Source organism: Grampus griseus, assembly GCF_964374135.1.
Source record: "Grampus griseus genome assembly, chromosome: 15".
In the NCBI taxonomy this organism is placed as follows: domain Eukaryota; kingdom Metazoa; phylum Chordata; class Mammalia; order Artiodactyla; family Delphinidae; genus Grampus; species Grampus griseus.
Window position 1 is genome coordinate 86,867,576 of NC_139009.1, and position 12,457 is coordinate 86,880,032.

The 12,457-nt window shown below is 50.9% G+C and overlaps 1 protein-coding gene across 7 annotated transcripts in view; it reads right to left on the reverse strand.

Annotated features, from left to right (window-relative positions):
- UXS1 (UDP-glucuronate decarboxylase 1) overlaps window positions 1-12,457 on the reverse strand; it is an 82,832-nt gene that overhangs the window by 34,095 nt on the left and 36,280 nt on the right. For 5 of the 7 annotated variants that reach the window (XR_014297845.1, XM_082672803.1, XM_082672800.1 and 2 more), the window contains one exon: window positions 6,904-7,084. Coding sequence is in view for 5 of the 7 variants with exons in the window: in XM_082672800.1 (XP_082528926.1) it covers window positions 6,904-7,084 (181 nt within the window). In the remaining 2 variants the exon portion in view is untranslated. Of the gene's footprint in view, window positions 1-3,613; window positions 3,703-6,903; window positions 7,085-11,670; window positions 11,777-12,457 lie in introns of those variants that run through there. The other 2 variants (XM_082672804.1, XM_082672802.1) reach the window with 2 other exon arrangements.

Consider the following 12,457-nt stretch of genomic DNA (forward strand, 5'->3'; position numbering starts at 1 on the left):
CCGAAGGCCGTTCCATCTGGTGTGTCGTGTTTTCCATCATTTGACAGCTTAGCCCAGCGGCTGTCCCCACCCACCGCAGCTGGAAGGACCAAGACACTCCCTGTAAGACCATTCCTTACATTGATTTAAGCAGCGCCTCTTTCCTATGAGGCTGTCCTGCCTACAACAGTAAGGACAGCAGCTCCAGTGCCCGTCCCAGGAGGACACAGCGCCAGTCCCTGACAGAGTCTTCTGGAAGGAATTACGACGAGGAGAGAGGGGCAACTTCAGAACAAGCGTAGACGATCAGCCACAAGAGGTGCTCGGAAACTACGAAGAAACTTAACAGAGCAGCAGGTGAGCCCTCCAGCCCAGGAGAAGAGCCCTCAGAGCCTGCCAGCTGCAAGCACGAACTGCACCAAAAATGAGCAGGACGTTCAAGCATCCCAGCTGCGGGACGAAGGACGGCACGGCCGTTTGTGCTGGCCGTCGGCCGCCAAGTGACCCTCCGGAGGCCCTGTCCCAGTTACAAGGCTGAGTGCAGGAGCCACAGCTGGGAAGAGAGGAACCTCGAGAAATGAGCCTGAAAGAGCGCAAATTAATGAGACTAACCAGTAAAGCAAACACGTGTTCTCCGTTTTCACATAATTTCCTTAAATAGGTTCAAAGCAGCATCCTGGCAGGTCTCGGCGTGTAATTTTTATGTTGGGGAGAGGATGGGCCCAGGGTGGGGTGGCCGCAGCACGCTGGCCCCCGTGAATTCTGATACAGAAGGATCACCGGGATACAGAAAGCAGAAAATCAAGATTCAGAGCAATATAGAAAATGCTACTTTCTCTACCCACAGGGGAGAATTATGAGTACCTAGATGTGTTAACTGGGTCACATAAAGAGACTGCAGATGGGGCTTCCCTGGTGGCGCAGTGGCTGAGAGTCCGCCTGCCGATGCAGGGGACGTGGGTTCGTGCCCCGGTCCGGGAAGATCCCACATGCCGCGGAGCAGCTGGGCCCATGAGCCATGGCCGCTGAGCCTGCGCGTCCGGAGCCTGTGCTCCGCAACGGGAGAGGCCGCAACAGTGAGAGGCCCGCGTACCACAAAGAAAAAAAAAAAAAACTGCAGATGAACAAAGAAATGCTAAGAGCAGTTTCCTGAAGGTGAGTTGGGACCTGGGAAGACTGGAGACGGAGGCAAGAGAAAGACCTTTTACGGAATATCTTTTTAATTAAAAAAAAATTGAACCATATAATTATACTGCCTATTAAGCATATGTTTAATCTAAAAAAGATCACATTTAAAGAAATGATTGGATGTTAGTGAGAACAGAGTATTTCTGGGTATTCCTCCTCTAAAATTCTCTTCTTTTTTTTGTTTTCCAAATTTTCTGTAGCATGCATGTATTACTTTTATCATCAGGAAACAATTGTCTTTTGAAATGAGAGAAAAAAATTAAGATTCTCTTCCATGTTATTCTTTTTCAAATACATAAACACGAAACCCAGTTCTTTCATTTAGTTCACAATATTTTTAAATTTCTGAGATTTCTTCTTTGACTTGTGTTATTTAGAAGTATGTTGTTTAATCTCCAAATACTTTGTGGTTTTCCATCTATCTTTCTGTTATTGATTTCTAGTTTAATTCCACTGTGATCTGAAAGTACATTTATATAATTTCTACTCAATTGTTTTCCACTCTAGTAACAAACGTAAAAAGCTGTCAAGGTGTCCTTTCTGGGCCAGAATGTGGTCAGTCTTGGTAGGTGCTCCGTGTAGCTTGAGAAGAATGTGTTCTCTGTTGTTGGACGAACTAGTCTGTACACGTCCATCACATGCCGCTGATCAACGGTGTCGCGAGCATGTCCTCACTGATCTTCTGCCTGCAGGACCCGTCCATTCTGGCGGGCGCGTCGAAGTCCCCAGCTATGACGGTGGTTCATCCCCTCCTCCGTTCATTCCATCAGTTCTGAGCTCTGTGAAGCGCACACACAGGCAGGACCGTGACGTCCTCCTGGAGAACTGACCCTAGTCAGGATGCGCTGGCTTTACCGTGGTAGCTTGCCTCGCTCTGTGCTCTAGTTGGTCTGAAGTGAAGACGCGACCCCAGCTTTCTTCTGATGCGTGTCAGCACGCTTCACCTCTCTCCATCCCTTCCATCTATCTGTATCTTTATATACAGTGTAGGTTTCCTGCAGAAAACAGTTGGGTCCTGTTGCTTTTTAACCTCTATGACGACCTGTTTTTCAACTGGCGTATTTAGAGCATTCATATTTAAAGTGATTATCAATAGACTTGGATTAATATCTACTATATTTCTAGCTATTTTCTACTCATTTCCTTGTTCTTGTCTTCCACTCTTCTGCCCTCTCTCATTTTATCTGAGCATTGCAGATGATCGCGTTTTCTCTCATCTTTTGGCATACCAATTATACCTTTTAAAAAATCCCTTTAGTGGTTGTCCTATAATTTACCATATACGACTGACCTACAGGCAATGAGGTGCCTCATATAACAGAGTATTCCCAACTCCTCCTCTATCTCTGGTGACACTGCTGTCATTCTTTCATTTATCATGAGCAGTAATCACCCAAGAGCTGCTACTATTATTCTGAACTGTTACCTGTTAGATTAAGAAAAGTGGACATTTTAATTTTGCCATCACTTACTCCTCCTCTAAAATCCCTTCTTTCTTTACGCAGATCCGAGTTTCAGACCTGCATCACCTACCTTCTCTAAAGGACTTCTTGGAACACTTCCTGCAAAGCAGGTCTACAGGGGACAGATTCCTCAAAGTCTTTATTTCTCCTTCACACTCGAAGGATAAGTTCACAGGATGGTGAATTCTAGGTTGGCGGGTTTTTTCCTTCAATTACTTAAATATCTCCCTCCACTCTTCTCTGCACGGCTCCTGAAGGTAAGTCTGTGTGATCGCCATCCTTGTTCTTCTGTGGGTGAGGCGTGACCCGTAGCCGTCTCAGCTTCCTTCAAGGTTTTCTGTTCATCAGTAATTCTCTACAAGTTGAATGCATAGATTTTGGGGGCATATCCTGCCTAGTGTTCTCCAAGCTCCCTCGGCCTCTGGTGTAGTCCGTGTCACTAACTTTGGAAGATTCTCAGCCATCCTTACGTCACACGTTTCTCCCGTTCCCGCCTTTCTTCTCCTTTGGGAATCTCCCTGTGTGTGCGTTACACCTTCTGTAATCTGCCCCCACTTCTTGGATATTCTGCTCTAGATTTTTTTTTTTTTTTTTTCGGTACACGGGCCTCTCGCTGTTGTGGCCTCTCCCGCTGCAGAGCACAGGCTCCGGACGCACAGGCTCAGCGGCCATGGCTCACGGGCCCAGCCGCTCCGCAGCATGTGGGATCCTCCCGGACCGGGGCACGAACCCGTGTCCCCTGCATCGGCAGGCGGACGCTCAACCACTGCGCCACCAGGGAAGCCCCCGGCTCTGGATTTTTATGTTTTCTCTTTGTTCTCGACTTTGGGAAGTTTTCACTGACACACCTTCAAGCTCCCTGTCCTCCTCCTCGGCTGAGACAAGCCCATCGAAGGCCCTCTTCGTTTCTCACACAATGCTTTCTATTTGGGGCATTTCCCTTTGATTCTGAGAGTTTCCACCTCTCAGCTTCCATTACCCACCTATCCCTGCAGTCTGCTTTTCCCACCAGCATTCTTTGCACGTTGACCATAGTTACTGAAACGGCCCTCGTGGTAACTCCAAGTCTCTGCCACGTCCGACCGGGTCTGATGTTTGCTCCGCCTCTGCAGACTGTGTTCATGCCCTGGAACACGCCTGCAGTTCTTCGCTGAAAGGCACACATGCTGCACCAGGGGTGGGAGATAACGGGCCTCCGGCACGAGGTTCGAGCTCACTGGCTGGACGCAGGCTGCACTTGCTGCCCTGAAGCCCTCGGGGTCAGAGGCTGTACCTCCACCCCGTGCCCCTGCTTGGTGTCCCCAGCTGTCCCCGAGTTTCCCTAGAGACCCCTCCTTACCGGGGCCTGGGCCCATGCTTCCTCTGCTTCTTGTCACCCTCGGGGTCTCCACTGAAGGCCGGGGAGCCCCCCGGTCCCAGGCCCGCGTCTCCTCTTTGTCGGTCAGGCCCTGGGGGAAGTCCCCCTGACAGGCCTTTGGGGGAAAACAGGGTGCTCTGGGCAGATTTCAGGAAGGCTCGTTTCCCCTCCCCCTGCTGGAAAGCTGATCGTCACTGAGAACCTCGTGGGGCTCCTGGAGGTGAAGCTCACTACAGGGCCCCCAACCCCCAGAACCAGGGACCGGACTCAAGGCCCATCCACGCTGTCACTGCCCGCGTGCAGCTCCCACCCGCCCGCAGCTGCTTCCACCCCAGTCAGGGTTGTGTCCACCACCGTCTCCAGCTCCCAGGTGGCCGTTTGCCCCGCGACCTCCGCCCCCTGCTGGGGCCGAGAAGGGCCGCGGGTCATCCGCTTGCTCATCCTCCCCGTTGTGAGGACGGGAGGGACTGTTCCGGGGTCCCGACAGGTCAGAACAGAGACCTGAAGTCCATCCAGCCCCCCGTGAAAACGAAGACGGCTCCTCCCCACTACGCGGTGCTCCGTGCTCCCTTCTGCTCTGAGAGCCCAGTCACTGCCCGCTCTCCTGTGCTTCCCCGGGGCCCCCTCCCCAGACTGACGCCCGCCCGTGTCCACAGAGCCGTCCTGGGCCGCAGCTCAGCAATCACCACCGTCCCTATGGCCTGGCGTCCACCCCACAGACTACACACACCCTCTACCCGACCCCGGCTTCTCAGAAACCTCCCAGTGTCCTGAATGGGTGGGTGGGAAGAATAGGTAAATTTACCCCTTCCAGAGCCAGTTCGCAGGATGGGTTCAACATCTGAAACTTAAACGCTGTGGTGGGCAAAATCCAGAGTTCTTTTAAAGCAACATGAAATCCAATTAACTTATCTCAATAATTACTTATGATTCCTTCCAAAGCAACGATTTTCTCCCCCAAACATCTAACCCAGACAACACAGAGGCCTCCGTCGTAAGCCCCGTGACAACAATGCTTCCTGTCTGATCGTTTCATAATTAATTACACGAGGGGGCCCCTGGGGTCACAGTGCCATCTCAGCCCCGACGTGAGTTACCGCGCCCACAGCTAATCTTCCACATCGACCACCACGTCCTGAGCCCAGACAACGGTCACTTTCCCATTGGAAATACGGAAAGAGAATAAACCATGATGGCTACACTTTGAAAATAACAAGAGGAGGAAGCGTGTGCTTAGTGAAGCTCTGCTGGGATGCTGCCAGATCAGGTGACACCTCTGCTGCCATGTTAAAACCCACACCTGTCAGCCCGGGAAACAGACCAACACAATCCCGCAAAACACTTGCCAAAGCAGAAAGACATTCCTGCTGTGCTGTAAATATCAGATCCACTAAGGCTGCTTCTATTAGGAAAAGGCACCCAGAGAGTAAACACCGGGTGTTTGTACTTTGTTACACGCTCTCACCACGCAAAGCAGGGGGGTGGGGAGTGAGTAATTCATGCCATCGAGCTAAGTTCAGCTGTGACTGGGACCTCAGTGGGTAGGACGGATCACCACCTTTGAAAAGCACAACTGTCCCCGAACCATGGCCCTTCCACGCGAGGGGCTCAGAGTCCGGCGGGCATTGTGGGACAGAGCGAGGAGGCCGGGACAGGCAGGAGCAATCTGGCACTTGGAAGAAGCCCGCGCACTACAGGGGGCGGGGGAGTGAGGGGCAGGGAGAGTGGTGTGTGCGCGCGCGCCCTCTACGTGGAGTCCAGCGCCAGAAGCGGCAGAAGCGGCCTAGAACAGCTGTGGCGTCAGAGCTCAAAGCACACAGCTGAGCTGCCTCTGCGGCTCAGTTTGGTCGTCTACCTAAAAGGCAAAAGCCAGGAGGGGCCGGCGGTTTACTAAACAGGCACCAGAGGAGTTAACATCCTTACGATGAAGAACTGCTTGGATTTCCTCTGGGAATTAGCATGTTAGAAAATATGTACACCAAACCATGGGTTTTCTACCAAATTAACAAACTATTTTTGTTAGTAGTTTTTTAAGGTAGCGCTCAAGGCTACTAACGTATTAGTGAAACAGACACCACCAAACAACGAAGGAGACGTCTCAGTGTTTAGCACAATTCACGTCTGGGCTCTCTACCAAGGACGTAAAGCTCGAAGATATTTATAATGAAGCACTGGAGCCTGTAAATACGGGGAAGTTTACATAAGCTGCGGCGTAGGCACCAGAGCACGGCTCAGTCAGTACACGAGCTCTGCAAGGCTCCTTTCATGCGTGGGGAGGAGGCCCATGATGCGGGGCCGTGGGAAAAGCAGCGCCAGCCACCCCTGCAGTGTGTGTGCGGCCCCACCAGCCCCACCGCTGGGCAGCCGCCTGGCTCCAGGCTGCACGCGCCACGTGCAGGCGGGTGTAGCCTCCCACCTCAGGGCTGCAGCCAGAGCCAGTGAGGATGCACGTGAGGTGCACGTCTTTTGGGGACCACCATGCAACCCACCACCGCCCCCCAAACCTGATTCCTTTAGGGTGGCAGAGTTACCGGAGGGCTCTGAACTCTGACACGGAGCGTTTCGGTATGAGCCCAGCATCCTCCATCAGCCAGCTGCCTGGAGGCTAGAAGTGACTCCCCCCAGCCGGCAGGCATCAGACTGTGAGGCCACCGGGACCGGGGGGCCCTGATCGAGCCCCCCCAACAGCCCTAGAGGCTCGAATGCAGGGCTGCCACGTGACAGCGAATCCAGACTCCCCCGTCCTGGCTGTTCTCCATCACAGGGGCCAGGGCGCCTGGGACGCGGTGAGACCATTTCCAAAACAAGATAGGGCCTCCGCATGGCCGAGGCAGCCGGCGTCCCGGGGCCGCTGCCCCGTCGAGCCTGCCCACCTGCCCGCCTGGCACCAACCGGCATGGGGCGGCCCTCGCTCACCTTCAATGTACAGAGGCTCCACCACGTCGTGGTTGATGAGCTCGAAGTTCTCGTGGCCGATCCAGTGCTCCACGTTTCTCTTCCTGCCCGTGAAGAAGTTGTCCACCACGGTCACCTCGTGCCCGTCCATCATGAGCTTGTCTGTGAGGTGGGAACCCACGAAGCCCGCGCCTCCGGTGACCTGCGTGCGGACAGCAGGGGAGGGTGCGGTGAGCACCCGTGCGAGCGAGGGGTCCCGGTGCGGCCTCCACTGAACACAGGAGGGGGCAGGAAGGGGGACCGGGAAGGTTTCAAAGCGCATCTCTTCTCACTCCAGAGCAGGGAGTCGAACCTTCCGGAACTTCTAAGCAGCCTGCAAATCTAAACTGCCGCCACTAGACAACACAGGAGAATAGTAGTCACGAGTTTCAAAATCTGACGTTATTAAAAGGTCCCTGTTTCACAGTGCATCATGGGATACTGAGCATCACCTACGTGGCTCTAATACTTTTAGAATCACTTTCTAAACAAATGATCAGCAACATGCATCTATCAGTGAACTACCAAAAACAAAGGATGTGATACTGAAGCTGGACTCAAAAACCTCATGAAGGGGAGGGAGGGAGACGCAAGAGGGAAGAGATAGAGGGATATATGTATAGCTGATTCACTTTGTTATAAAGCAGAAACTAACACACCATTGTAAAGCAATTATACTCCAATAAAGATGTTAAAAACTAAAAAGAAATTTTTTAAAAACTAAAATAAAATGGGGAAATGATGAGTAAAACAGAAAAAAAAACCTCCTGAAGAACTAGTATCTTCCAAATTGTTTGTAAGAACAAATTAAGCCATAGACACTGTGTGCAGACCAAGGCCCTGAATGATTAAGTTCCACTCTTTGGTTTCCTAGTGTCGGCAACCCAGCCAAACAGAAGTAAGGCAGCTCGGGGGCGGGGGGGGGGGGCCCACGAGGGGAAGATCACCACTCACGTGCTTCTAAAACTTAAACCCACCAAATGTGTAAAGGCAGTTATGACCGGAAAAAATTTAAACTAATAAAAAGACTTTATTCAAATTAAATAGTGTCAGTGGAGGGGTCTAGATAAAGCGTATTTTGTTTTTGGAGGATAGGAGCGAAAAGAAGAAACCCAGAAGACAGACGTGGGATGGGAAACCACATTCTCTGCCTTTCCTGCTCTCCCCTCCCCTCTGCCTTCTGCTCCTTCAAAATTCACATTCGCGTCACCCTCCTGTTCCAAACAGAAAGAATTAACAGTAGAGAAAACACCCACTCCTTTTAACCTAAAGAAAAAGCACCTTAACATCTAGGTCTATGGTTTTAAAACATTTAATCTGCCATAAAGTCCTCTGTTCACATAAAATCTGACATGTAATTCCCATGTTTATTGCAGGCAGGAGCAGAGCAGCCTGGGGGAGAAAAGGCAGATTGGGGGAGGGGGTGGGTAAGACCAGCCCAAGAAGAGTCATCCGTCCACCACCACCGAGAGATGTGTGAGCTCGGATGGAAACACAAATACAAACACTTAGAACATGCATGGCTGAGAAGCCCTGATGCCCGACGGTTTCCTATCAGCTGCGTCCATTCTTTATCGGGGCCTCATTTGCTAAACCCCTCTGCTTTAGGGATGCGAACTGACATCTGGGGGGGTGGAGTTTGGGGCCAAGATCCCCAGATCACCAGAATGACGCAATCAGCCCAGTCGTCCTAATTTCATATTCTCTCCGCCACCTGTCGACTCGTCTGGTGTGTGTTTTATCTTAGCGCTCTTACGCTTTACCTGTACACCTGAAGGATGATTTGAAAAAATAATTTTCTGGAAAAATAACTGGATTTCCAATCTGGCTCACCACTGGTGATTACCTCACGGGGCAAGATTGCATTTTATCTCACCTTTGTTTTATTGCGTTTTCCCAGTTTTTAAATCAGAAAAATTACATCTTTTTTTTCCTTACAAATTTTATTTTGTATGTCTCAAATTGTGGACGTTATATGAATATTTCTGCAAAAAAAATACATCTTTTCAGAAGAAATTTAACCCCTCTTAATGTAGCTCTATTATCTATATGCAAACGTTTCCTAAAATAAGATGTTCTGTAGCTTGCTAACTTTATCTCTGCACCTAAAATAACTGGTGAGGCCTGGAGCCAGCAGAAACGCAGGGCATTAAATCATACACGATGGCTGCCAACACTTCACTAGTCTCTGGTGACAAAATTGCTGGAAGCACCTTAGCCTTTCTTAAAATAGATTAAAAAAATTTTTTTTTCTTGAATAATTCCTTTCTATCTAAAATACTTAAGATTTATGTAACCTAGCTGGGTGGTTATAAAATGTTTCTCGGGCTTCCCTGGTGGCGCAGTGGTTAAGAACCTGCCTGCCTATGCAGGGGACACGGGTTCGAGCCCTGGTCTGGGAAGATCCCACATGCCGCAGAGCAACTGAGCCCGTGCACCACGACTACTGAGCCTGCGCTCCAGAGCCCGCGAGCCACAACTACTGAGCCCACGTGCCACAACTACTGAAGCCTGCGCGCCTAGAGCCCAAGCTCCGCAACAAGAGAAGCCACCGCAATGAGAAGCCCGCGCACCGCAATGAACAGTTGCCCCCGCTCGCCGCAACTAGACAAAGCCTGCACACAGCAATGAAGACCCAACGCAGCCAAAAATGAAAAGATAAGCAAATAAATTTTAAAAAATTAAAAAAATAAAACCAAAATAAAATAAAATGTTTCTCCTAATCAATTTCACCCCTTTAGGAAAGCATTTCAAAAAGAAACAAAACGGGCAGAAGCTTAGCACTCAGGCAGCCTCCTCAGGAAAATAACCGCTGAACGCAGGCCTTTGAGTAACAGGGAGCGGACGGTGGGAAGAGAACAGACCAGGCCGCGCACAGCTTTGCTTGGCTCTGCAGTCCGTGACCTCTGCCCCGTGTGCTGCTTGTTCTTGTCGGGGCCAACAGGCAGCTGGCGGGTCCAGCTCAGGGCAGCACACAATCTCATGCCGCCCCGTACATCAGCAAAAAAAAAAAGAAAAAAGGATGTCTTTCAGAACAAAACTCTTCTCTGTGCGAAGGCGTCAACAATTACTGAAGAGGCTTTAAGTTGCAGCAACCATATGCCAGCCTTGGGCCCCAAATGACTCGGGATGTGACTTAACCTATGAGGCGGCAGATGAGTCAGACACTGGGCTCGTGGACTGTGGTTATGCGTGAAGCGAAAAGAATTCGACAGTGCCCAGCATCACAGGAAAACCATCTCACGTGGAAATGACAAGAACTCTAGCAAGGCCGTGCAGGGTTTGTACATCTGCGCACAGCTTCAGATTTTCTGATCACTCTGACGTGTGGCCGCAGGGAGATTAGGAAAATCAGCTTTTCTTTTCACTGATGTATTTCTCAATTCATGCCTAAATACTTACACATTTTTGATGTGATGGAAATCACCCAAAAGATGGGTGTACAACTGGCTTTAGCGTCTACTCAGGGTGAGGTTTAGTAGCCACCCCAAAAGGCAAGAGACTTCCTGTAACTTCTAGAAGAAAAGGGAGATTTTGGGGGGGAAACAGTTTAACAGATTCACAAGTGTTATTCTGGTGTTTGGGACGCACGATCCTACACTGGACATGATGGCCAAGAACAGACACCTCTGGGTCCTAACCACTGATACGCCAAGGTCACAGATATACCAGGAGCGCCACAGACCTGGTGAAACGGGACAACCACAACAGGAGAAAATTAATTCAAAAGCCAATATTTAAGTGTCTGGATTTTGTCCTAAGGGCATACAGCAGATACGGAAACATGTATCCATGAAAATCTGCCAAAATTTAATAAGAACCGTGAGAGTCTGGACACGGGAGCCCCGGCTCACTCTGTCCTTCCACCCTCCACCCAGTGCAGAGCCGGTGAGAGTGTCAGGCGTGGCCAAAAATAGGGGCTCCCAGTGAAAGACGTAGCATCTCCCTAGGAAGGGCAGGGCCCCCTTATTCCACATTTCTCGTCCCCTTCGGCCTGGACTCCTGACCCCCGAGCCTGCTGGTCGAGCGCTCCCTTCCCCCAACCAGCTCCCACCCCCGACTCGGAGCAGAAGCTCCGCCCCAGGCATGGAAGTCTGTAACTGATGAGGCGCTACTGATCTCCCTAAAGGAACTGACTTTACTTGGAAGAGACAGTGGGGAAATTCAAGCATAAGGGAGATCAGGGTGGCAAGCAGTCAGGAGGAGGCTGGCAGCTCTATGATAACAGCTGGTTTAGAAGACGGAACCGGGGAGAGACCCAAGAGCCTTCCCGGGTCAGAACAAACCTCCAAGACTGGGCTCAAATCTCCCTCTGCAAAGGGGCCAGAATTTAATTAGGTAAAAGGGAGGAGCAATTTATAATGCAAAGCCCTGACGAAGGACAGATCACCCCACCGGCCAGTTATCAGAGCCTACCACACAAGGCCGACAGCTCAACAGAGCGATCGGGGAAGGAGACCGTGACAAGGGCCCTGCTGGAGCCACCGCCCTCCAGGTGACCGTGTCCACTCCCGAGGCTGCAGCCTCTGAGCAGCGGCCACCAGGCCTTCGCACTCCAGGGGAAACAGACGTCACCAAAGTAGACCAGCCAGGCCACCGAACAAATAAATAAGCAAACCAAAATAAAACAGGCCTCGGGGAAGGGGGCAGTCAGGATCCAGAGCTGCTGCAATGAACTACCCAGAATGTCTAGTTTTCTACCAAAAATGTCGAGACGTGCAAAGCAACAGTTGCATGTGACTCACGCACAGGAAAGCAACCCGGCAACAAAACTGCCTGCGGGACCCAGGTGACGGATTCGACAGTCTCCGAAGCAGCCACCACAAATACACTCAAAGAGCTGGAGGAAACCAGACTAAGGAAGGAAGAGACAAAAAGAGAAGTTAGAAGACAGACAGATGGGAATTCTACGCTGACAAGCACAGAAACCAAAAAGAAACGTGGGCCAGAGAGATTCGACAATCTTCTGGATCTGGAGAAGCACAAATCGGCCAACTTGACGCTGGACCAAAGGGGCTCATGCTCCGTGAAGAACAGAGAGAAAGGGCTTCCCTGGTGGCACAGTGGTTGAGAGTCCGCCTGCCAATGCAGGGGACACGGGTTTGAGCCCTGGTCCGGGAAGATCCCACATGCTGTGGAGCAACTAAGCCCGTGAGCCACAACTACTGAGCCTGTGCGCCTAGAGCCTGCGAGCCACAACGAAGAGAAGCCACCACAGTGAGAAGCCCACACACTGCAATGAAGAGCAGCCCCCGCTCGCCACAGCTAGAGAAAGCCCGCATGCAGCAACGAAGACCCAACACAGCCAAAACTAAATAAATAATTAAAAAAAAAAAAAACAGAAAATGAGGAGAGTGAATAGAGCCTCTGGCAAACATGAGACGCCAATAACCACCCCAACATGTAACGGGAAAAAGGAAGAAAGAGGAACAGAGAAATGCTCAAGGAAATAATGGCTGAAACTCCCCAAGCTGACGAAACACAGTAACCTACACTTCAAGAAGCTCCACTAACTCCACGTAGGAAAATGTAAACA